The 25,585-nt window shown below is 30.2% G+C and overlaps 1 protein-coding gene across 1 annotated transcript; it reads left to right on the top strand.

The window, feature by feature from the left end:
• The first annotated feature begins 4,034 nt into the window (after positions 1-4,034).
• Positions 4,035-24,670, top strand: LOC142330563 (uncharacterized). The gene is made up of 3 exons (XM_075375923.1): positions 4,035-4,236; positions 21,681-21,833; positions 24,447-24,670. Exons 2-3 carry the CDS (start codon positions 21,684-21,686, stop codon positions 24,645-24,647), a joined length of 351 nt encoding a protein of 116 aa, XP_075232038.1. The 5' UTR covers positions 4,035-4,236; positions 21,681-21,683; the 3' UTR covers positions 24,648-24,670.
• Positions 24,671-25,585: the final 915 nt, after the last annotated feature.

Below are 25,585 nucleotides of genomic sequence, written 5' to 3'. Positions count from 1 at the left end.
TATTATTACATTTTTTAGACAATAATTGGCAGTTATTTTATTCTGTGTATGTATTATTCAAATTATTTATTAGATTAAAAATGTTAGATTCCAGTTAACGCCGATTGATTTTTACAAACTAAATTTAATAATAATGAATAAATAAATTTGTTGTTTTTATCAATTAAGAGAAACAAGTTATATGGTTGTATTTTAGGTTATTTGGCCATTAACGGTGTATATATTTAACTAAACTGATATTTCGTGAGTGATATATTAGATATATTAAGTTTTAAGTCTGGTAACGAGAATGAATCGTGCTAAGCGAGAAAATAATTCGCGTCTGTATCGTTATAAAGAATATACTGATTACTGGAGCTCCTCCTGGGTTCGATACCCAAAATAGCTTACCGTTTCTTCACCGATCTCAGTTAATGTCGTTAAATATTCATAAATGAATGTATTCTCGGGAATAACACAAAAATTTGAAAAAAATAATTTTTGATAGGAAAGAAAGCTACAAATAATCATTTTAATAAATTCGTAAAAATATTTTTAGAAATCTATCGGCGTATTTTTTATTTAACATATATATTTAACAATAATTAATCGTAAGAAAAGAAATAAACATCGGTAGCGAGTTTGTAGAAGGCGACCGATATTTATAATTTATGTGAGGTTCTCAGTTCGACACCGGGTAATTGTCATATATCTTAATAATTATGCGTACATAGTATTTAAAGCAGAAATTATTCGTAAAAAGTGTACGACATATATACAACAAACAGTCATTACAAATTTTTATATTTAACATTTCCCGTGTTTACTTTATATTTTTTAAGCTAAATTAAAAAAAATCACAACATTGTTGAAAATGTATAGTCGATCGTTCTTTTAGAGGAAAACTATTTTTAAGAAAGATATAACGACCCTCCTTAGATCGATCGGTTGATAAATTAAGCGACTGATATACCGATAATCCTAGTTCGAATCTCGGCATCGTTTGGCATTCCTTATCGGTTACAGTTTATCTAATTCTTTACGTACAATTATAAACGACGCAAAATAAAGAAATTACAAAAAAACTATGTTTATTTGGCTGATCAAAGGAGCACTGAAATTAAAAAAAAATTGAAGTAACATAATTTAACGATGTACTCGTTTTTTTGAAATAAAATTCTATACGCGTAATTTTTTATTACTACAAACGACGTTGTAACTTTTCTTCTCGTCGGGAAAAATCTTTGGATCAGAGGTTAAATTTTTCATTTACAGTTACCGTTTTTTTGTTATAATTCCAACGAGAAATTTTTTAAAGCTTTTTCACGAACGGAAAGGCATTAATAAATTAAAAAAGTGTCGAAAACCTTAACGGTCAATTTTTTTATTACAAAGTTTTTGTAAACATGCACTTTGAGTGAGAAAATTGAAAAAAATACAAACATGTTTAAGTAGCCCACCGCATACAGCGAGAGAGATTGACGGAGGGGGAGAGTGAGAGAGTGACTGGGAAAGAGAGGGGTGGAGTGAGAGACAGAGCGGGTAGTGTGAGAGAGCGAGGGTGATGGAGAGAAATTGAGAGAGGGGTTGGTAGGGGGATCAGTGATGGAGAGGAAGCGAGACAGAGGGTCTCTCTCACTCTCTTACTTCTCTTCTCTTCTAATACTATTCTTAATACGGAGTGGTATATAAAAACGCAGCTCTAACATTGTGATTACAACAGGTGCTAGGTTGCCAATTAGGCTGACTTTTCCTCCCCCCCTGGCCCTTTGGCAGCCATTTTCGGCATCATATAATTTGCTGCGTTGAGTCCCATTTACGTAGAATAAATCTTCCAACCTAAACTAGTAAGCAAGATGAATACAAAAAATTATTTTTAATAAAATTTTTATTATTAATTTTTTTTTAAATTTAATAACGAATCATATTATTTATTATTTTACTATTATTAAAAATAAAAAAAAAAAAAAAAAAAAAAAATTAGAATCGTGTTAAATTCTCTATTTGACAATATTGGTATTTATCGTTTATGTATTAGTGTTAAAAACTTAAAAATCATACTTGATAACTTTTTTGTTTATTTTAATTTTGTTAGTAAAATTATTATTATTATTATTATTAATATTTATTATTATTAATTACTATTATTTTAGTTAGTCAAATAATCACTGATCTTATACATCCGACCTCTCAGTTAACCGGACTTATATATTTCATTTATCCGTAAAATTTACATAAATTATTGCTTGTTTTAAGTACTCGAATTATCAGAGAGATTTTTTTGTTACAAAATTGTGATTCAAATTAAATATAATCTGAGATTAATGTTTATTAAAACGTCGATTATTCGGACCTCCATATCTCAAACATTTTTCGACTAATTGCGGAGCCTTTTATCCGGAGGTCCCGGGTTCGAATCCCGATGAGGCATGGCATTTTCACACGCTACAAAATTGCCATCTCATCTCATCCTGTGATGTAATACATAACGGTTGGCGCTGTGGAAATGAAAAAAATGTAGATACTTTGTATGCTGTCAATACGAGTAAAATAAATTAATAAAAAAAAGAACTAGTTATAAATATTAGTTTAATTTCGTTGCTGCGAGAGGTACCCCCACCCTTCATAACAGCTGTGTTGAAGGTTAATGCCGTACACGCATTTACGTAAAGCAATTTTAACAGTATAACAATTAACTAATTTATAATACCGACTAAAATAGAGCCTTTCGGTTCATTTTTTTTCTCACACCACCCGGCTTTTTTATTTTTATTTTTTTATCATTTTTATTTATTTATTTTGTATTTTAAATACACGTATAAGCAGCACCGATGTAAGTCAATAATATCGAACCTTAGCTCTCAATATCCTTTTTTTTTTCTTTTTTTTTAATTAGCTCTAAATAAATAAATTTAACTGTATGGAGACTAAATTAATTCTAGGCGAATTATTTTATAAATATTACAATTGCGATTATGTTTTGAAAAGGATTATGTTGTGAGAGTCGAACCCAGGATCTTGAACTTAAGCTTTTTTTTAATATTGATACTCGGATATACATTACGAATTGAAGCCTGACAGGGATATGAACCCGGAATCTTTTGGATAAGAGGGAAGACATTACTACTCCACCTCGGCGACTGGCGAGGTGAAGTATTAATTACCCGTTTGACTTTCAGTACGGTCAGTTTCTCTATTGTGTTACCGAGGTGACAAATCGATTACAAAAATGCAGTGAGACGCGAAAAATTATAAGTTACTTTGTAATATCTAAGTATAATTTTTGAGATAAATCCATACTAAATGTGTCTGCGCGTTTGCGTTCGCGCGCTTTTTTGTATTATAGACGGGCTGGGCTCTACTGTGAAATACGGTAGTCGGCTTGCTGAGATAAATTTAGAAATAATCCTTTTATATCATAACCCCCTTATGTACTCATTAATATTTCTTATCTATATTAAAACAAATGATCCTGTTTTTTTTTCTCTGTGATTAGTTACTAAAGACGATATGGTCTTAAGTTATTGTAAAATTGTGTTCAGATCCTGATAGGGAATCGAACCCGACACCATTGGTGTAGCAGGCAAGCATGCTACTTTGTGACACTAAAGTGGTGACGTAACATTTTTATTTTTAATTACGCTATTACGTTTTTTTTATAAACTTGTTTTTATATTAAAAGAAAATAGCAATATTTAGTAAAAGAGATGAACGGGCGCTCTCTAGTTTTTTTTATGTCCAAGAGCAATATGCTCTTGGACATAAAATATGCGTGATTGTAAATTATATCCGTAAATTGAATATTAGGTAAAACGAAATAACTAAAAACCTTAACATTACAGTTCAACATTGGTTACGTTCCTTTGTTAACTTTGTATACATAGGTTTAAGCGAAAATTTGGTTTCAATTATTATTTTGTAAAATTAAAAGTTTTCAAATCTGTAAAATATTAATGTTATACTGTGGGTTGTTATTATGAGAGGAGAAACAGTACAGTGTAGGCAATACATTTTAGTTGGCGCGCTAATTTTCATAATTTATTTTGCAGGTTTGTTGTTCGGACGTTGTTTGAATCAACAGAGAAATAACGTGCGTGGCAGAGAACGAAAACTTATGGAATCTAGCGACATTACAGATGGCGCGCTGTGGTATGCAGTTCAATTTGGATCCTCGTGTCTGCGGTCATTCTTGTTTAACTATTTCTTATACGTTGTGTATTTTGTTTTGGTGTTTAATGACCTTCATTATTGATCGAGGTAAGTTTCTTTATATTAATATTATTTTAATATAGCTTAAAATAAGTGTTATTGTTTTTGTTTTCTAATAACGTACTGCATTTTCTATAACACCGGCTACGTAGTATCCCAAAAATTACACGCTTGTTTATAAATTTTAGGTTAATCGGCCGATAAATAATTAACCAAATAAAATAGAAAAAAGAATTGTTGCACAATCTAAACGTACCGTACTCGTTGGTTAAGCAAAATACGGTTAATGTGTTGACTTGCGACTAAAGATTTTAAATTATTTAAAATAATTGTTTTTAACACATCAGTTTCACACTTTCTAGATCCAAGCCAAGAATCGAACCTCGAATCTTCGATATAAAAGACAAGTACGGCTGTGTCATAGATGCGGTGATAAATTAATTTCTAGTTCTACCGATTTCAATTACCGAGTAATATTTGCAATTTATAAAATAATATTGCGTTTTTAACCTAGAAAAATAATTTTTTCAAAAATAATATCGATCAAGTTCATGCCACTACATCATTCAATTAAATTGTAAAGATTATTATTTTTTAAGATATTGTAATTAATTTTCATTTTTTTATTTACAAAGTTACAACAAAAAAAAAAGAACAAATCCACTTTAAATCAAACCAGACTGTCTTCATGTAACCCGACACGATACTTCAAAAGTAGAGGCAGCGGTATTTTTTTAGTTTACTACTATTGCTCTTTTCCATGACTTTTTTCATTCATAAAAACTACAATTTTTTAATTTATAAAGAAAAAATCATTAACAAAAGTATAAAGAAAAGTTTATACTGCATTTACTCGTAAAAATAATACGCATTTTTCAAGTAATAAACTGCAATTAAAATGTTTTAAATTTGTAACTCGCTAGATCGATTTTTTTTTTACAAAACTGTTGATCATTTTATGAAAAAAAAAATGATTACGATAACTTTTGTTATTAATTTTGTAAAAGTGCTTTTAAGAAACAAATAATTATATCGGTAGAATATCTATCTGATAGACTGATAGACACACGGACTGGAGTCTGTGTATAATATATAGTTTCCTGAAAAAAGAATCCATTAATTTGTCGCATTCTTTCTTGCGATTGTGATAAATATAAACGGTCTCTGGTATAGGAGGTACCAATAAGAATTACGTTCTCTGATAGTAATGATGCTCGGTATATACAGCCTTCGTTGAGGAGAAAGAAGTGAAGGTGTCATTTGTACGACTGAACATCATTTCCGTTTCAGTAGGTTAGCACCTTGTTACGCGACAACATATGTTAGCTAAGTAAAGTATTTAATGGGAAACGGCTTCTTCCTAATTCTTCTTAAAGAATTTGCTAGCCGTAACTCGATTACAAACTATTTTCGGACATATGTTTGTACGAACCCTTCTTCTTAATTTCAAGCTCTAAAATCGGTTCCCAAATTATTTCTCTTTCCTCCTAAATCATCGTGTGTGTGTGTATATATATATATATTTAATTACACAACTTAAAATATAAAGTAAAAATACGCAAATATAAAATGTATACATTTACACTTTATAAAATTATCTTTTAAAAACATGATTTATGATAAAATAATTTCTTCTAAAGTCTTAATAAAGTTTGTAAATTCGATGCGACGATCAACTTGAACGTTTAAAAAATTTAGACGGGATTACTCTCCTCTTACAGTGAGAAATATAATTTTTGTACTTGTGAAATAATTTCATAGAATCGATACACATACATTAAAAAATATGTCAGAGATTCGAATTAAATTTGATTTGGCTATATTTATTCCTTATAATATTTAATAGAACTACTATTAGGCATAAATATCGTGGAGGTTGGAAATTGAAAGCGCCCTTGAGAATTTAGATCCGATAACGGAATTATTATCCACTATAGTGCATCTTCGGTAAGAAATTAAATGATCTTTATTCCCCTCAAAATTTACGCGCGCACACGCACCCACAGAGAGGATGAGAGAGAGAGAGTGTGTGTTTAGAGAATTTTCGCTCTCTCAGGGACAGAGTGAGGTTAAAGAGCTGTGATGTTAGATTACTTTGCAAGAGCGATTCATATTCTGATAATCGTATTCTCTAAATAAGTATGTTTTCTTATCAAATTCTTACGGTATTTAGTATTTCGTTTTTATTCGCTTGTGAAATATTACATTTCGTATTTTAAAATGTTTGAAATTTATCGGTGTTAAATTATAATTTTAAACTCGTTAAAATACAAGCGTAGGGTATTACGAGGTCGAATTGTAAATAAAACTGGAAACATTTTATCTGTTATTATGTAATATTAGAATCTTTTTTTGTGTAAATTACTTTACAAAACTGATAAATTTAATCGTAATATTTTTTTTTTAAATATTAAAATTAAGGGAGATTAATTATTATTTTAAATAAAATGTAATAATAAATATAAAATGACCGACAAATCTTGATTTAATTTAATTATATCGAACGTCTATATAAGAAATATAATAGGGATATTAACTTTGTTATTCGACAGTAATACACACACACACGTACGTACACATGTACGCACATTTACGGTTGTATTTGAATTGTTGTACCATCGCGTGACCAGTACTGTCCGAGGGTAGCCAATCAGAATGAAGTTAGCCACCTGCTGCATTTGTTTCATCTCCCCCCTCTCCCCCGCACCATCCTAGCAGTAGTCAGACTGACAAGTTGTTTTTACTATGCGTCATCCCAATAAAATTAAACAAAAAATTAATTACCTCTGACAGCGTATGAACAATACAATTTTATAAATTATTGTTTTATTTTTTATCATTGCCTATCGAAGTATTGTTTTTCTATTAAAGCATTTATTATTATAAAAAATTTACTTATTACATTTATTTTATTTATATTTTATTTTTTTTATTAAACACTTCGCTTTTATCATAATCTGGATTTTTTTAAATCTAGCACAAATTATGTATTAGAGTATTTTAATTTTTATTAAAATATTAAATACCTTTCCTTCTTAACAAATGTTACCGTTCGTAAATGTAAATGCTTTTAATTTACTAAATCACACGACTCATTTACCGGTACAAAACAAAAATTCACATATTACTATTTAAATTCATATATTAATTTAAGCACGCCTTTTAAAAAATCGGCCTAAAAGGTATTAATATTTGAATAGATGCATAAATAAAAATATACACTTATACAGACTTTTGAGAAAAATACAAGGTCTTCTGAAGCAGCTTTTTCATTATTGTAATACCGGGTATTAAATCGAACCTAATCGGCTCGAAGTGCAGTTATTTTAGCGTCGCGTTTAACACTGCTATTACTAATCGTCTATTTTTGTCGGTTGTAAACTGCTCCAGCTACAGTGCGATATAGTTTCGTTCTTTACGATTATGTTTATCCTAAAATACAGTATTCCATCGAGGAAAGGGCTGCTATCGAGGAAGCTTTTTAGATCCTTTCAAGAGAAACGTAAAATATTTTCGCTAAGTTTTCGAACGTCAGTATCCCGATAAAGAGTAGTGCACGATTCGGTTAAAAAACGGCGCACAACGGAGTCCGTTTCAAACTCAAAAACGAAATAGGCGACCTTTCGTCAGGACTCCGTAGGCCATAGCCCGTATTCAAAAAACAATATCTGCCGGTCCGAAAAAAATGTATAGGGTAAATTATCGCACCAAGATTGTGTAAAATACACATCTTGTAAGATTTTTCACGACTTAAATCGGAAACCCTATCGTGTAAAAACTAAGCAAAACAGACTAACCGAAAGGTCTTAATTTTTAAGGGGGTCATAAAAGGAGTAAACTTGACGGGTTCTTATGATTTTCACCTGAAAACTCGAATAAAGCAGGTCCCAATATTGTATCTCCCATAGATTTAACGATAACCACCGTAAAACAAAAATTCAGTGACGAAAAACACGTTTTTTTTTAGGTTTGAACTACAATAATTTTGTTAAACGACTGAAAAATGCGTAAATTTGATTAAGATAACGTGTAGAGAACTTAATTTTGAGAAATTGATGAAATGAAGTCTACGAAAAACAAAAAAAAATATCAACTTTTATTATTAAAAACAAAACGGAACAAAATTTAACAGAAAACAACGAATGAATTTATGAAAATTAAAAAAACTTTTTAGCGTAATAAATTTAGATCGCAAACAACAAATTGATTTGTAGAATTTAATAATCTTCGTGAGAGCAGCACACGTTTTTCATCTGAACGCCAACCGTTACAAGCTGATGAAAAGAAAAAATTCTTCACGTAGTACAGTTTAGTTCCAAAACGAGCACGGGAAGAATTTCTACGCTACTCGACATTCTACAAAGTACAGTACGGAGGACATTACACGCTCAAGGACTGAATCCTTGTCACGTCCAGAAAATACAACACTTCCAGCTTGGGTAACCGTGCCGGACGAGTTTTTTCAGCGGGTTAACATAATTACTTTTAAAACTCATTCGTACTATTTTCGGACGAAGCTACTTGTATCCGCAACGGCGTAAACAACACGTGAAATTCACATCGGCGGTGTGAAGAAAACCACACGCTCCAGTCGGATCAAATTTCCAGCCGTAATTTTCGGTGAACGTTTGATGCGGCACGATCGACAAAAAATTAGGCCCTTTCTTACTAGAACGTGTCACGGGGAGAAATTTTTGGGGTGGAATTTTCCAACATTTATTTTAAATTTAAAAAAATATATAAACCACAGTGAGTATTTTTTTTTTAAAGTAAATTAAAATTATTTTATTTTTTCAAAGGTTAAACATATTTTACTAAAAAAAAGAAAACTGTTGGTTTTATTTTTATAAATCCTTAAAGTTTTTTTTCTATAGAGTATATTACAACGATTTTTTTCAGAATTAAACGCTCTACAAGTTTGTTTAACAAAGTTATTCTACTTCAAACCTAAAAAAAACGTGTTTTTCGTTACTGAACTTTTCTGTTCTACGCTGGATATCGTGAAAATAAGGGATGATAGTTCTGTTTTTTTTTTTTTTATTCTATTTTTCGGGTCAAAAACATCAATTTTACCCCTTATATAACGCCTTAAAAATTTCAGTATGACTTATTTCACCGGGGAACTGAAATACTAGCGAAATCTATGCTAGCCGTAACTTTACAAAGAAGCGTTTTCGGACATATGTTTGTACGTGAACTTTTTCCTTTATTTCAAAATCTAGAATAGGTTCCCAAATTATTTCCCTTTCCTCCTAAATCACCCTGTATTTACGATAAATAAAATAGAACTGATAGTTACCGTTTATTTAATGTTCCATTTCGGACAAACCTGAAATCAGGTGACTTTATTATTAATATAAAAGTACACGTTAAAACAATCGCACGCGCGCGCATAGAAATTTGATATCAAATATCGCTAAATATTTAAAATTAAATAAATAAAACTAATGAAGATTGTAACAACGGAAAAAGAATTGCTTCCCCTGTTACACTGAAAGTCGTGGGTTGAATTGCCGCCTAGTTATGGTAAACGTATAACAAAACAATCAAAACGTAGTTAATAGCTGAACCTACTTATAAGTGAAAAATAAAATTAATTACTCGATTTCCGTAGCCGAGCGGTAGCGGTCTCGGCCGTTCATTCAGAGTACCGGGTTCTAATCCCGGCCAGACACGGTATTTTTCATACGCTACAAATTTCCATTTTCTCGTTCCCGCTTTAGAAGTTTCTTTGTAAGCTTCTGCGGTGAATTAATTCGTCGATCGAAAAAAAAAATAAATGAACGATAAACATGGTATAGATAGATTGTAACAGCGACCGATTCAGTTTTCATGCACGGCTATCAGGAAGTTATTACGTCTAATGTTTGACGTAGCAGAACTGCGGTTCAAATTTAGTCTCTAGAGAGAGATATTCAACATTTATAGTGAATCAATGTAGATGTTGATCATATGATAAAAAATGTCACACCCTTACCGTGAATCGAACTGACTATATATAAAATAAAAGCTACACACCACCGCACTACACTATTTGATTGTTCTGTCGCCTAAAGTTATTCATCTACTTTCAATCGAGACGTGAAAGTAAAAGATACCTCTATAAATTTTTCTTTTGGGGTTTAATTAAGTTAATAAATAATTTTTTTATTCCGATTAGTGTAGAATAATATATTATATAAGAGTATATAATTCTCGGGAACGCGTAAATACGGTATTTCATTAATAAAAAAAAAGGAACACTCCCGGAATTTGTGCGGATGGATCAAGGGAAACCGTGGTAAAACCTTAATCAGGTCGGCATGACAAATTTCACTATCGATTAAAAAATAAAGTTAAGTTCGATTAAAGTCCATAAATATAAAAACAGATGAAATAATATCGAGATAACTAAATTAAGCGACTAAATATATAATAATTCACAATTCAAAAGGCGTTAATGAAAATTATTTATATTTGTTTACACGGTTAACAGGATACAGGAAATTGAGTTTTTTCTTTTACTTTTTAATCGGTATAATTTAAAATTTTATCGACACAGTAATATTGTTTATGTAGAATGAAATAATTTAATTGTTTTTAAATAAACAACCGATGTTAAATTTTTTTTTGAAACTGGTTCAGTAACGGAAGCATAATGCGGGAAATGTACACATCTTTTGTCTTTTACCCGTGATTTCTCAGAAACTACTAAAAATACAGTTCTCAAAACAATTTCTTTCGATTTTTCACTTCAGATTTCATAAAGAAAAGAAAAACCATCGCGTTTACTCTTTTATTTGGATCTACAGTCTGGCTGAATTTTACCAAACTGGCAAGAATTAAGGCAAAACATTTTACCTTACCAGACAAGACTTATTTAATTTTACCTGGCCAGCCAACTATTTGAATGTAAACATATCTAAATTTTAATTGAAGAAACATATTTTCTTCTTGAAGTTTTTTTTTTGTAATTTCAAGAAATCCTCATTACAGCTTTATATATATATATATATATATTTTTTTTTAAATTATAAATAATCTAAAGCAGTATAATTTGATAAAGGGGAGATCGACTAGGAAACAAAATGTTTTACTAAGAAATTTGATTTTTTCCTCGATATACTTTCAATACTGCATAATTTTTATAGTAAAAACGTAATTTGACAAAGGGGTTCAAATCTGACTCAAATTTTATTACTCGATATTTAAAAATATTTCGCGATTGTACTCTAAATATCAATGGCGTATTTGAAATAAAAATCAGTCAAGAGGAAATCTGGGGAAGTTATGCAACCGTTTACTAGTTTTGATTTTACTCAAAAAAAAAAAAAATTACAAAAAATATATAAATAAAATATAATTTTTTATAGAAATAGAATAAAATAAGTGGACTGTGAATTTTTTATTCTGTAGTCTTCAATTAGCCATTATTTCTAATTCTGATGCACGGCTTACACACACAACTTAATTAAAAATATTTGTTATTTTATTTAAATATATTTATTCGTTTACTTAATTCAATGATTCTAACTAAAGCGCGCGCGCGCATACCGTATTTAATTCGCGCAGGTGTGACGGTAATAGAGGCGACAATCGGCACTAACTAATGTATTTCACAAGTTACAGAACAAATTTCGCTTATACTGTCGGAAGATTGTTGCAGCTGTGAGGCTTAACACACCAGGTACTTATTAACCGGGCGATCGAGTTCGAGACCCGGCCAGTCCGAATTATTTTTTTTACACTTTAAATATTATTTAATTTTACCGCTCACCTTTGACGTCACAATATACTCGTATAGCAGTAGTTTAAAGCATTTATTAATATTTACGATTTATATTTGCGATTTCGCAAATATTTTTATTTTTTTTAAAAATATGACTTTAATTAGGTGAAATCTCGAGATACTGAGGGTGCCCTTGCTCTACAGCCTCGCCCCCTTGAGTTTTTAAGTTGAAAATTTAACGCATCAACGCCCCATATATAGAAATAAACTGACCATCTTTGGTCAAAATCGGTCCGGTTGATCTGGTCGAAGAATTAGAGGCCAACACCGAACTCTCACACTCGTACATACGAACATTAACATTCGGAAAATTTCCATCCTGTTTTTTTGGATTCCGTAGATGCGAAAACGTCAAGATCCGGCGAAAATCGCATATGCCCAAATCGGACAGATTACGATACTTTTTCCTTCTAGAACTACAGCTCTATTATTGCGTTATTTAGACGGGAAAGTAAAAGAACCCCTCAAGATTTTCCTGGATAGATCAAGGGAAATCATGATAAATACATAACCGTGATAAATTCATGACAATGAGTGTCACAAAATATTTAATTAAATGAAAAAAAGAAAATTAAAATCAGTTAAAAATTGTATTAATACCAAAAAATAAACACAACCTCAGGCGATTTAGTACAATTTATTAACACAGCATCAAATTGTATTTACTATATATAACCTATCAGCCAAAATGTTCCGTTAAATCGCTTAAAACATTACTTTAAATTTACTGTAGAGATATCCTTCGTAAGTTAGATCCACGTGTGGATGTATGTTGCGTATGGAAAAATTATGCAAACCATAGAAATATGATTTTACTCGCAAATAAATATACATACAGAGTGTTTATATAAGAACTGTTTGAATTCAAGTACGATTTAAACGGCATTATATTTAAGGTATTATAACTTACTTACTGTACATTAGTGTCTATCCTTAACGGGTAGATTCTGAAGTTTTTCTTGGTGTACTTCGATATATGTACCGTTCGTTGCCCTGCAAATGTCCAGACGGTAATCCGGCTCTTCCCACGTACTCGTCAGGATGTCGAGTGTAATGTATGCTACCGTCGCACTGCAACAGTCCTCTTCTGTAGATGGTTGATGTTGCGGAATTTTTTCCGAATAATGATTTTTACATGCTCTCCCAAAAAGAAATCTAATGGGGTTTAGGTTCTTTGGTGGCCGTGCGATCAGCCCTCCTCTTCCATTCCGCTTGTTTTGAAACCGATGTATAATGCAGCACGGACACGGTTGCTATAATACGGCGGAGCGCCATCTAGCCGATAGAAAATTAATCCTTTTAATTAATCCTTCCTTGTACGAAGTAAAGGAAGTAAAAAGTATTTGAGCTAAATTTCAACTTTTAGTGGTTAATGGGGTCACATTAATTCGGCATTAAGCAGGTAATGAAAAAAAAAAAACTACAAAAAATAAAATTATAAATAAATATTTATTTTTATTATTATTTTAGGTGAGAATAATGATATCAAAGATAAAATTCTACGGAAAACTAAACGAACTGTTCCGGCATTTGCCCTATTGTATCAAGGGAAACCGTGGCAAAACCTTGATAAGAACAGCCTAACAATATTTATGTCTGTGATACATTTCACATTACAGGCTTATAACATAGTAAAAACAACTTATACATTACGATAATATTACAATTTTAATTATAATAAATCTTTATGATTTATAAATTTCTTCCACATCTGATGATATCCATCCTTTTTCCCTGCAAAAAGAAATAAAAATTATATAATAATAATAACAATCTACAATCTCTTATCGATAAAATATATCTAAAGGTTTTCACCTGTTACACCCGTCTTCAGAAGAATATAAAAAGAATGGAATGAAAAAACACATTATGTGTCACGGTGGTTCATTACAAGCACGAGTATATTACTTCAATTCTAACGATCGATTATGAATACATTTTTGATACAATATTAAAAAAGGCTTATATAATATAAGGAAAATTACAATGAATGCAATCGATATATGGATTAACAGAATAAAAGTTCTTTGAACGATAAACTCAAACATAGAAATTTACAATTACGTAATCTATTCTGATCGGTTCCTGCGTACTGATATTTGTCATATATATGTATTTCTGGGGTTTGCAACAAAAAAAAAACATCAGTTATTTTCCAGTTATAAATAAATCAAAAAAATTATTGTGCTTTAATGAGAAAATATCGTTTACTATGATTAATTTACAAAATGTATGAACAGAATTGTACCTTTCATACAAGTGACGTAAACAAACAAATCGTTTTCAACTCTAGATGAGGGAGATTAAAATTTAATAAATCAATTTTTATTTTTTAACTAATTTTTCTTGTGCTACCTCGTTAGGCTACTTAATGATGGCATATAGACCTGCAGTCCAGTCTTTGGAACTGTTGCTAATTGCATCTTAGTTAGCAGTCATTTTACTGTTAAAGTTAAATATTTAAAACTTATATTCAGGTATAAAATAGATAATAGCATAGGTAGAGCTATTAGTCCCTAGTCAAATGTACGTAGACTACTCTCGCATCGTTTTAAAATACCAAATTTGGCCTTATAATTGGTAAAATAAAATAAAGTTAATAGAAGTCAGGGACGGACTCCCCTTTTATGACTAGACTAATTTAGTGTAACAACTCTTCTTTTAGCTGCGCGATTACCATTGCGGTCGATGTCTATACACAGTTATGGTCACAAGCAAGAATTTAGCCATCGAAAGAATCTACCTTCACAAAAAATAGACTTTGTTGGCTGTAGTTGAATGAATCGACAGATTCCCGTGCTTTCAATCCAGCAGTATGGCTTACGCCATAAAGGCTCACCGTTAATGACAGATCATTTTTCCTCTTGGCTTTGAAGTTTCAAGATGTTACTTTAGCATCCAAGAAAGTTTATTTAAATGAGTTAATTAAATCTTGTATTCTGATCAGTTAATAATAATATATTTTATACGTTATATACATCGTATATCTGTTCCGCTAGATTCCAAAAAGAGTGTTATAGTTATGATACCAAAGAAAGCAGGAGCAGATAAATGTGAGGAATACAGAAAAATTAGCTTAACTAGTCACAAATCAAAAATCTTAAATAGAATTCTTGCATAAGAATTGAAAGGAGAGCGGAAGAAGTGTTAGGAGAAGACCAGTTTGGTTTCAGGAAAAGTATAGGGACAAGGGAAGCAATTTTAGGGCTCAGATTAACAGTAGAAGGAAGATTAAAGAAAAACAAACCTGCATACGTGGCATTTATAGTCTTGGAAAAGGCATTTGATAACGTAGACTGGAATAAAATGTTCTGCATTTTAAAAAATTTAGGTTTCAATTACAGAGATAGAAGAACAATTGCTAACATTTATAGGAACCAAACAGCAACAGTAATAATTGAAGAAATTAAGAAAGAAACCGTAATAAAAAAGGGAGTTCGACAAGGATGTTCCCTATTCTGTTACTTTTTAATCTTTACATAGAACTAGCAGTTAATGATGTTAAAGAACAATTTAGATCCGGAGTAACAGTACAAGGTGAAAAGATAAAGATGCTATGATTTTTTGATGATATGCTAATTATGGCCGAGAGTAAAAAAAATTTAGAAGAAACAATGAACGATTTGGAAGAAGTTTTACGCAAGAACTAGCGCATGAACATAACAAGAGCAAAACAAAAGTAATTAAACGTAGTAGAAATAATGTAGATGGACCACTGAATATAAAAATAGGAAGAGTAAGATTATGGACGTAGCAGAATTTTGTTATCTGGAAAGTAATTTAGTAATTCTACAATTACTAAAGATGGACGAAGCGGGAGCGATATAAAATGCCGAATAGCACAGGCGAAACGAGCCTACATTCAGAAACATAATTTGTTTACATCAAAAATTAATTTAAATCAAAGATTTTTGAAAGTATATGTTTGGAGTATAGCTTTATATGGAAGTGAAACTTGAACAATCGGAGTACCTGAAAAGAAAGGTTTTTACTAGATTTTGAAATGTTGTGCTGTAGGAGAATGTTAAAAATCAGATGGGTGGATAAGTGACAAATGAAAAGGTGTTGCAACAAATTGATAAAGAAAGAAGCATTTGGAAAAATTTAATTAAAAGAAGAGAATATAATTATTCTCTTAATTAAAAGAGAAAATTATTAATTATGAGAATATAAGAGTATAATAAGAGAATATATATATATATAATTTTCAATGACCACATAATAAGAACATTTTGGTCAGCCATTATCAAAGTCTCTTTGATGGGACTGCGTTTGAGCCTTGCATTCCTGCCAGTACTTTTTAATAAGTTCTGTTCTTTGTGCCCTTTCTAGTGTTAAAAATGTTCATGTTGTATGTTTTTCTGGCGAGTGTGAAGAAGGCGTCTTTGTTTTTGATTTTCTTGTTTAATTTTATCTTATGTGTGGTGTCTTCTGGTGTAAGACAGTTTCCTTAAGATCCTCTCTTATTTCTCCAATCCACCTGCATCCTTTTATGGTGTTTTTCTAGTAGAGATTGTACTATACTAGCCGTCTCAGAAGACTTGAATCTTCTGATTCAAGAAGATTACTACAGTTAAATTTTGGAGTAATAAATTGTAAAGTAATGATGCATAAAAAAATTAGCAAAATTTTACATAACTTTTCATTTGTTAAAAATAAATATTTTTTTTTACTGATTTGGGAAGATGCTTTCACCACCAAACAACAAAATAATTAGTATGTTATACTTTCATTAGTTTTATTCATACTGTACAATCTACAGTAATAGAAGCGTTATATTATGAACTTTGTAGACTAAACAAAGTAAATTGTTATACTGGGCGAGACATAAAATAAAAACACAAATATCAGAATTGATAATTATTAATTTTATTATAATAATCAAACAAAATATTAATATTTAATCAATTACGATCATAATACATTACATTACAGAGAAAAACAGTTCAAAGGAATAACATAAACAGTAGTAAATATAATAAAATATTAAAATGGAAATAATAACAATAAAAAGTTGAAACTAAATGTAAACTAGACTAAATGTACTTATGGTAGATTTCAAAACAAGGAGTTAAATTGAGCTGGTTGCAAAGCACACAATGAACAATAATATTGGGATTCTCTTTTGATTACACTTTTTTTTTGCACGCACACTCGAGATTCATCGGTTTCCATTTGCTGTGAAATATTTAATTTGGGTCTTGCCAATGCCTCTATAAATTGCTAGTTCCAGCCTTATTTTCTATCGGTTAACACAGATTAAGTTTTAATAAAAAGTCAGTAATGATGTTCTTACACTTAAATTTCACCTCATCTATCGCACAGCTGATAAAATTAATTTAAAAAAATAATTAACACAATTGAACGTAGAATAATGCTGTAAGAGTCCATTGAACATTAAAAACATTAATTGTAGCGGTTATAATATTTGTAATCCATTGTGCATTGAATAAGTATGAAAGATTGATTAACCGGTCAAGCAGACAAAGGTAACTTTTACTAGAATAATACCCGAGTCCAGATTAAATATGGGTAGGGAGAAATTATACATATATTACAACAGCTATAACTTCAATAAAGAAATGGAAATTTGATTGGCTGATAAAGGTAATTGCATCCAGGAAGGATGATAAAGATAGTTATTCCCTTAATACCAATGTTGGTGATAGAAGGGATGAAGATTTAATTTGAAAAACCCGTCATTCATTTCCTCTAAATTTACAGTTATTAGTAGTTTGTCTAAAAACTTTAATTCTTTAATGAAATTTTTTTTGTTGAAACTATTTCAGAATTTCGAATGTAATCTCAAGAGTCATTTCAAGTAGGTTAGGTTATTTAGTGAAAAAATGTTGTTCTACATAATTCCTGTATCTTTTCATAAGTTTTATAGACAGTGACAAATTGTATCGAAAAAAGTAATTTTTCTGTGGAAAGTATAGTTTACAAATCTCAAAGCTAACCTACTTGTAAAAAATCTTAACTGTAACCTTATGGTAAAAGAAAGGTGAAGATAAATCTAAATAAGAAACGATATCCTTGCTTCCATTAAACCTAAGGTATTTAAGATGTAACAGATGCAATTAGTCCTGATATATTAGATGGAATGGAAAGAGATAAATAAAAGAACTCAAAGGTAGCCTATTTGTCAAAAATCTGAAATGTAACCTTATCTGCAAAAATGAAGGTGAAAATAAACCTAAATAAAAAACGTTATCCTTGCTTCAGAAGAACCTAAGTCATTGAGAATGAAACAGTTCTAATCGGTCCTGTTCTTAGACAGAATGAAAAGAGAGATAAATAAAAGAATAATGTCAGAAACAAGTTTTCTGAATAATTCTATGTCCAAAGAAGAATCGATTAATTTGAGATCCACATGTATTTCAATGGTGTTTTTCTAAAGTGAAACCTTGACCTATAGTTCAACAGATTGTAAGCTCAAGAGATGTAACAGCAGAATAATTAGTTAAGAATAGGGAGGACCACATACAGAATCTTAATACAGTGTTAACAGTAATTACCGCATTCAAAAATTGAAAGAATCATAACGACTAAAATGACTCGAACATCTTTTATAAATGATTAAGCAAAGATACTTCAACCGATAACATGATTGATTAGTAATCCTAGCCATTTTGTTTGTAAAAATTATATTAAAATTAATGTTAACTTGAAATACAGACTAAGTTAGTCTACTGTTTTTTCTCAGCCTTTTGAAAAAATTTCATTCTTACTAATCTGTTAAAAATGACAGACTATAATAAATCTCAGGAGACCAATAAGAGTTTTAACATAACATTTGATATTGATGACTGAATATGAAATGACATTCCAATCGATAAGGTATTGCGCTTGAAGTCAGTGAATCTAAATTATCATTTCTGTACTTTATTTTTAAAAACATAAAATTTTGCTGAATTCAATAATTTCATAAGGTAACTAATAAAATTCATTGAAGAAATGCCTTAATTTACATAACCTTGAAAATAAATGATTTCATGTATGGAAAGCAATAAAATTTAATGAAGAGAAAACAGTCATTTTTTTCTGAAATGTTCTCTTATTCCTGTTTAGCCTCCAGGAATTTCCATTTAGGTATTACTTCAGAGAGTGATATGTGTGAGTTTAAGTGAAGTGTAATCTTGTACAGTCTCAGTTCGACCATTCCTGAGATGTGCGGTTTGAATTCCAACCACCAAAGAACACCGGTATCCATGATCTAGTTAGTATTCCAATACATTCAAAAGTAACTGCCTTTACTAGGATTTGAACGCTGGAACTCTTGACTTCTAAATTAACTTTGAGAAGATGTGTTCACCACTAGACCAACCTGGTGTGTTTTCTGTAATGTTAGTTTAATTTGAAATTATGTAGTATTACATATGAGGTTGTAATTGACCAATTGCATGCATCATTGTGTTTATCTCAGTTTAAGAAAAAGTTTAATTTTATTTAAGAAATATATATACATAAAAAATAGGTACTTTTGAGTTGATCACATTTAATATGAATACAAGCATTTTTTGGAGATTGTTTAAAAAAAAATATTACATGCTTATATTATTGTCGGTAAAAAAACTGTGCAGTGCCTAAACCTGAAAATTTCATGATTTTTGACTAGAAATTGATAATTTTAGTAAAATCTGTAAAATTAAGTTTTTTTAGAACTGTCAGTACACAGATCACTATCAGATTGAACCTTCCTAAGATCCTGATCAATCTTAATTGTGTTTGAAATTTACCACCCATTTTATGCATTAATACAAACATCAGAAACAATGATAAACGTACAGTGTTCTTGCTTATCTATGTACTATACCATAGGCCAATAAATACAATATTGTAATATAAATAAAATAAAGCTTCCTTTTCATTCTGAACAAACTATGATTTCACAGCCAACTCAATACAATAACAATTGTTTGTTTGTTATATTACTTAACAAACATGATTAAATGTTCTATAAAAATAAGAGCATAAACAGTTGTTAAGTTCAAAGTAATTATTTTTGTTTACCATCTGAATATTAATTGCGTTGTTATGTTTGCCTTTAAACAATAACAAATATAACCTCTCTCAAGTGGACTGTCCTGACACCCAAACATGTGATCAGTACAAACATCATTTTGATACTGATGAAATTTCATCAGTTCATCTTTCTCGCTCAAAATGAGATTGACAAAAAATCAGCTGTTGGTCTTTTAGCATAAACTGAACCTGATGAAAAACTGTCAAGTGGTCTTTAAAGAATTAAGGAAAGTTCCACTAGTTGATCTTGAAGTCACTTTGTCACTAACATAGTTTACATCACTGTTTGCCTCAATTTTCTACTGTTTGTTTTACTGTATCTTCAGAAATAATTTCAAATATCTGAAAATTCTTTTTTACCAAATTAAAATGGTCCTTTATTGCTCTAGATGGAATAATTAAGGCAAATCTTAAGTCTGGTGTGTGTGCCTGAAGCTAAATAATTTAAGTTTCCAACCATTTCCCTGTAATGTCCACCGGGAGATTAGAGGAGAGTTTCCAGGTTTACAACCAAATTTAAGTGGTAAAAGTAATGGTTTACAGTTGTCAAAACTATATTTTTGTAAAATTATCTTTGCATGGTCATATCTATTGCATAACTTGTCTATCTGTCTAAATTTTTCCGTTAAAGTAATCTTTATCCGAAGGTAATTGTCCACTTCATGTGATTATAATTCAAATTCTGAATTCAGAATGATCTTTGAAGAAGGACTTATAATAAGACTTATCAACATGAAAAACACCACAATTTCTTAATGTGATGCATACAAGGATCATTCTTGCTTTCTTCTAGAACACACTGTTATAAGAAGTACGTTAAGTATTTATACAAACACTTTGAAGCTTGTTTAAGGTCGTAACAATGTTTTCATAGTTTGCATACATTTTTTTCAATCTCATATCCTTGAGGTTATCGCTTGAGTACATTCTTGTTTAGTTGTCCATTGAGGAACGATGTCTTTACATGAAACAGCGTTATGTTCCATCATTTTTCCAAGGAGTAAATGAAAAGTTCGCTGGATGTTGGCTATAGCCCTTAGCAATGAGTCTTGCTTTATAATTAATTTTGTCATCCAAATCAGTTTTGACAGTAAACACCTATCCACCCTTGGCAATCTGGACATTTCTTCGGTAGCTGCCATGTTTGATTCTGATGAAAAGAATTTATTTCTTTACTTATCGCTTCATTTCATTCAGATGCTTTGACACTCTATATGGCCTCTTTATAATTTGAAAGTGTTTCTTGAAAAAGAGAAAACAGTATCCTTTTTGATAACTGGAAGGTTTTGGTAGCTATCCTCGTTATTATCTGTTGCTACTGGATGTGAAATCAAATTTTCATCTGTTGTTTCTTCTTTAGAAATCAAGTTATTTCCTAGTCATTTTGGGTTTTTCAGTATACCATTTTCAAGGTCTTTACTCTGTATAAGAATCAGATAGCCACAAGCCGTGTCACATGGCCTCACAGACAGATGTAAGGTTATCTGCACGTGGTAATCATTATGTTAATATTATTTTGCTGTACTTATTCTTTTCATTAAGAATGCTTGCATCAATATTAAACATAACTTCATTTAAGCCTCCATAAAACAAGAACAGTCATTAAGTAATTACAAGAAATGTGTTTATAACAGTATTTATATATGTATATTTTTATTATGGATATATTTTTAATTTTTCTTTTTCTTTTTTTTTACAGATAATGACTGGACCTGCAAATAATACTTTTATTAATGAAGTTCTGCCTTTTAATAAAGATATTAAATTAGGGACTGAACAGGAGAATGTAGCAGAAATGACATGCTTTTTTTTACCACCCCATGTGACTGAAACCGATAAATCATCTGAGCATGTAAGCTTTTTTTTATGTTTGACCATCTAACAACTATGAAGCAATATTTTGCATTAATTTCTCATTCTTTGTGTCTTTCTGGTTTTTTGTTTATCCTTCTGTTTGAAATCTTTAACAGTTTTCTATAATGTACTATCGCCTCAAATATTTTCATTTCATTTCATTTAAAACCTCTGAAATCTATTGTTGACTTCCATTTGCTATAAATGTGGTAGAAGATTGGTTTTATGAGGGTTAAAAATGATTTGGCTCTTCTTTTTCAGGTGGATATTGGCATTTTCTTGGTTTCATTGTATTCGTAATCTCCATTTATATTCTTCTATTCTTATTGGTCATAGGACTTTTCTTAAGTTTTTTCTTTGCTGTTTGCATGATCCTTTTTGTAATTCTGCTGCAATCAAGCCATCACCTGTTACTTTGTTTATTTTCTTGATGAGTTTGTCTATTTTTATTTCCTTATGTGTTTTTGATTTGTCAGTTCATATTGCTTAATTTTGGAATTGAAATTCCAAAAACCGTAAAAATAATGTGAATTTAATGTATGATGAGGATGACTTTGGTGCAGAGGCGGAATGGCACTTGTTTGCCACATCACATAAAACTGTGCATTTGTTGGTTTTGGTGATAGTCTTAAAGAAAAGATTAACATCAAAAGCAAGTTTACAACGCTCATAGCAAGATCAAGTAACAACAGTCACTCAGCTTTATTATTAGGCTTGGTCAAATATTAAAAATATGAATATCATGTTTATTTCAAATGAAAAGTATCAGGAAGAAGAAACGTATTTAGCACCTCATTTAGCAAAAGCGATGGCAATCTCAGGTACTCAGAAGTTGTATGCTTTTTTACCAGTCAGGAAGGATATTTTAAAACAAAAATTATTTCCAGAAATGAATATGAACAACTTAAAGTTTTGCACGAAAGAGAAGTTAGTTTTCATTAGATTTCTGATATAAAAGGTTTTGTCTCGTGCATTATAATGATGCTTCGTGGTTAGCTTGTGTATTATCTAGAAAAGAATCAACAGAAGTGTAAGTTTTCCTCACTTTCATAGTCCATCTCCTCCTTATGTTTTTCCAGCACACAGTGATATTCTAATATTACCTCGACAGGAAGTTATAACAGAAGTTAATCTGTAAACTGTTTCTGGACATAGATAAACATTATCTGAAAAGGAAATTACTCAGGCAAATGAAAAACTGACAGAGAAATAATAATGGTTGCAATAATAACCAAATAAACACTCTTTTTCAAATTTAACTTGATACTAATGTTCTTAATTTTTAAGTAGCAATAATTAAAAGCCAATGAAAATATCAGATTACATTTATTAAAAATTAAATTATTTAGAAGCATTACTTTGAAAAAGTAATTAGTACATTACCATTCTCTATTTTTCTGATTAGGTTCTGGAATCACTGCAAGATATTTCTTCAGAGGATGATATATATGAATATAAGTGGAGTGTAGTCTTGTACAGTCTCAGGTCGACCATTCATGAGATAGGCAGTTAATTGTAACCCAACACCATTATCCTTAGTCTAGAAAATTTGAATTTATATAAAAGTACACATCTGTACTGCCTTTACTAGGATTTGAATCTTAGAACTTTCTTTTAAACAGATTTGAATACTAGATCATTAATAACTGTGATTTCCTTTTGCGGTTGAGTTTCTATTATAACCACACATCTTAGGAATGGTCGACCTGAGATTGTACATGACTAAACTTCATTTACGTTCATACATATAATCCTCTAAAGTAATACGTTACATTCCAGAGACTAATCAGAAAAATACAGTACATTAGCATTAATCAATACATAAGTGCTGTTGATTTATTTTATGAGACTGTTATTAAAATTAATATAAATTAAAATATTTATTTAAAATAACAGCTACTGGAATGAAACTTAATTTAAGAATTTATAAAACTTTAATTTGAAATTCTTATTGATTTGCCTTCCTTTCTGTATACTGTGCAAGATTTTAAGATTGTCAAATGTACAAATCACGAATGAAGTAACTGTAATTATTTAAAGATCTGTTTTATTATATTTGAATTATTAGTCATACAGATATTATTTATATTATTGTAGCTCTTGTATTAGAAGAGATGAGTCTTGAAAATTATATCTTATACATAATTATGTTTTATACTTGTGTTTTTATATGATCATTTAAAAATGTCTGAAATTTATTGTTTTACTTACAATTATTAACTTAATTTCACTATTAAGCATAAAGTGAAATGATTTTCAACATCATTTTGACTTAATTAATATTCATTGCAGTCTTGTTATAAAACTAATTACTCAGTTTTATGTTATGAAAAAAACCAGTTGCTCAAGTTGTGTGCCTTGTTGATTTAACATGGAATGACGTGTATGGTAGCTGTGGTAAATATATTAGGAGACTTTTTACAAGTGTTTTACTGGTTTTCCCACACAAAACCTTGCACATTACACTCACCTAATAATAATGTAACTGTGGCTGCACTGTTAATGTGTATGGTGAGTGAATTAGAGATACATTTATTTTTATTTTATAAATTATACAAATAATCATAAACATATTTACTTTGTAGCGTTCATATTTTGTTTTTTATTACAGCAAGTAGATTTAGTACAACTGAAAGAGGAACCACTAGATGTTATTAGTGGTGATATTGAAAAAGATTCTTTAGCAATTGAAGAGACCTTGGTTAAATTAGAAAATGTAAAAGTTGAAAATGAAAGGGTAAGTGTATTAGATTTTGTATTCAATGGAATACCAATTACCCAGATGGACCTTTGTGAGGCCAAAGCTGGATAATTGGAAAGGGTAATTTAAAAAAAAAAAAACTGCTATTATACATACTGTACATATCATTCTAATATTTAATCTGTAACGCGCAAAGGAAAATATATAGAAAAATAAATGTATTTCAATAAAACTAAAATATAAAATAAAACTTTGAATATATGTATTGTAAGAAAAAAAACAGTAATGTGGTATTAAAAAGGAATGTGCAGAAATGTTCGTTTATAGTTAGTTTAAAAAAGGCCTAAATATACATATTGTTTTTGCTAATCCAGTAAAATAAACGTTGATTAAAAAAAAAGTCCTTTTGAAGCAAATATTTATTTCAATAGTGTTTAAATTTTTCAAATAATGTGTTAGTTTTTTTTAAAAATTACCTAGACTGAATTTAAGTAGTGTAGTTAGTTGGACATCTGGAAAATTGGTGCCCCACTGTGTTAACTTTTCATTATTACCTAATAAATAAATTTTGTTTATTTCTTAACTCGTGTGTGCGTGTATATGTATATATTTATCCCACCAAGTTTGTCTAGTGGTTAACTGATAAATCAGTTGTTGAACAGCTGATTTTGAAGTCAAAGATTCTCAGGTTCAAACCTAATAAAAGTTAGTTGCTTTTATACGGATTTAAAAACTAAACCGTGCTCACTAATAATTTTCTTTGGTGGTAGGGGTTCAATTAACCATATACCTCAGGAATGGTAGGCCTGAGTGTTAAAGATTACTGATCATCCTCATTTAATTGGACCGTGGTAGAATTTGGTTTATTGTTCACTAGTTGGACAAATTGCAAATACACATTAAAAAAAAATAAAATGTATATATTTTTAATAGCTTTTGTAATATTCCAAGATAATAAATTTGTTTAAAAAAAAAATTAAAACAAGATTTCTTCATTTGTTGGCCTATTTCTATTTCAATTCGTGGATATTCCTTTCATTTTTTAGCAG

Source organism: Lycorma delicatula, chromosome 9, assembly GCF_047948215.1.
Source record: "Lycorma delicatula isolate Av1 chromosome 9, ASM4794821v1, whole genome shotgun sequence".
In the NCBI taxonomy this organism is placed as follows: Eukaryota; Metazoa; Arthropoda; class Insecta; order Hemiptera; family Fulgoridae; genus Lycorma; species Lycorma delicatula.
This window is presented reverse-complemented; position numbering and strand designations above follow the sequence as displayed.

What these genes read in the sequence shown, in the direction of transcription:
- LOC142330563 (XM_075375923.1), top strand. Translation starts at nt 21,684, where the DNA reads ATGACTGGACCTGCAAATAATACTTTTATTAATGAAGTTCTGCCTTTT. An exon ending in CCGATAAATCATCTGAGCAT is followed by an intron (nt 21,834 to 24,446) that starts GTAAGCTTTTTT and finishes TTTTTATTACAG; the next exon opens with CAAGTAGATTTAGTACAACT.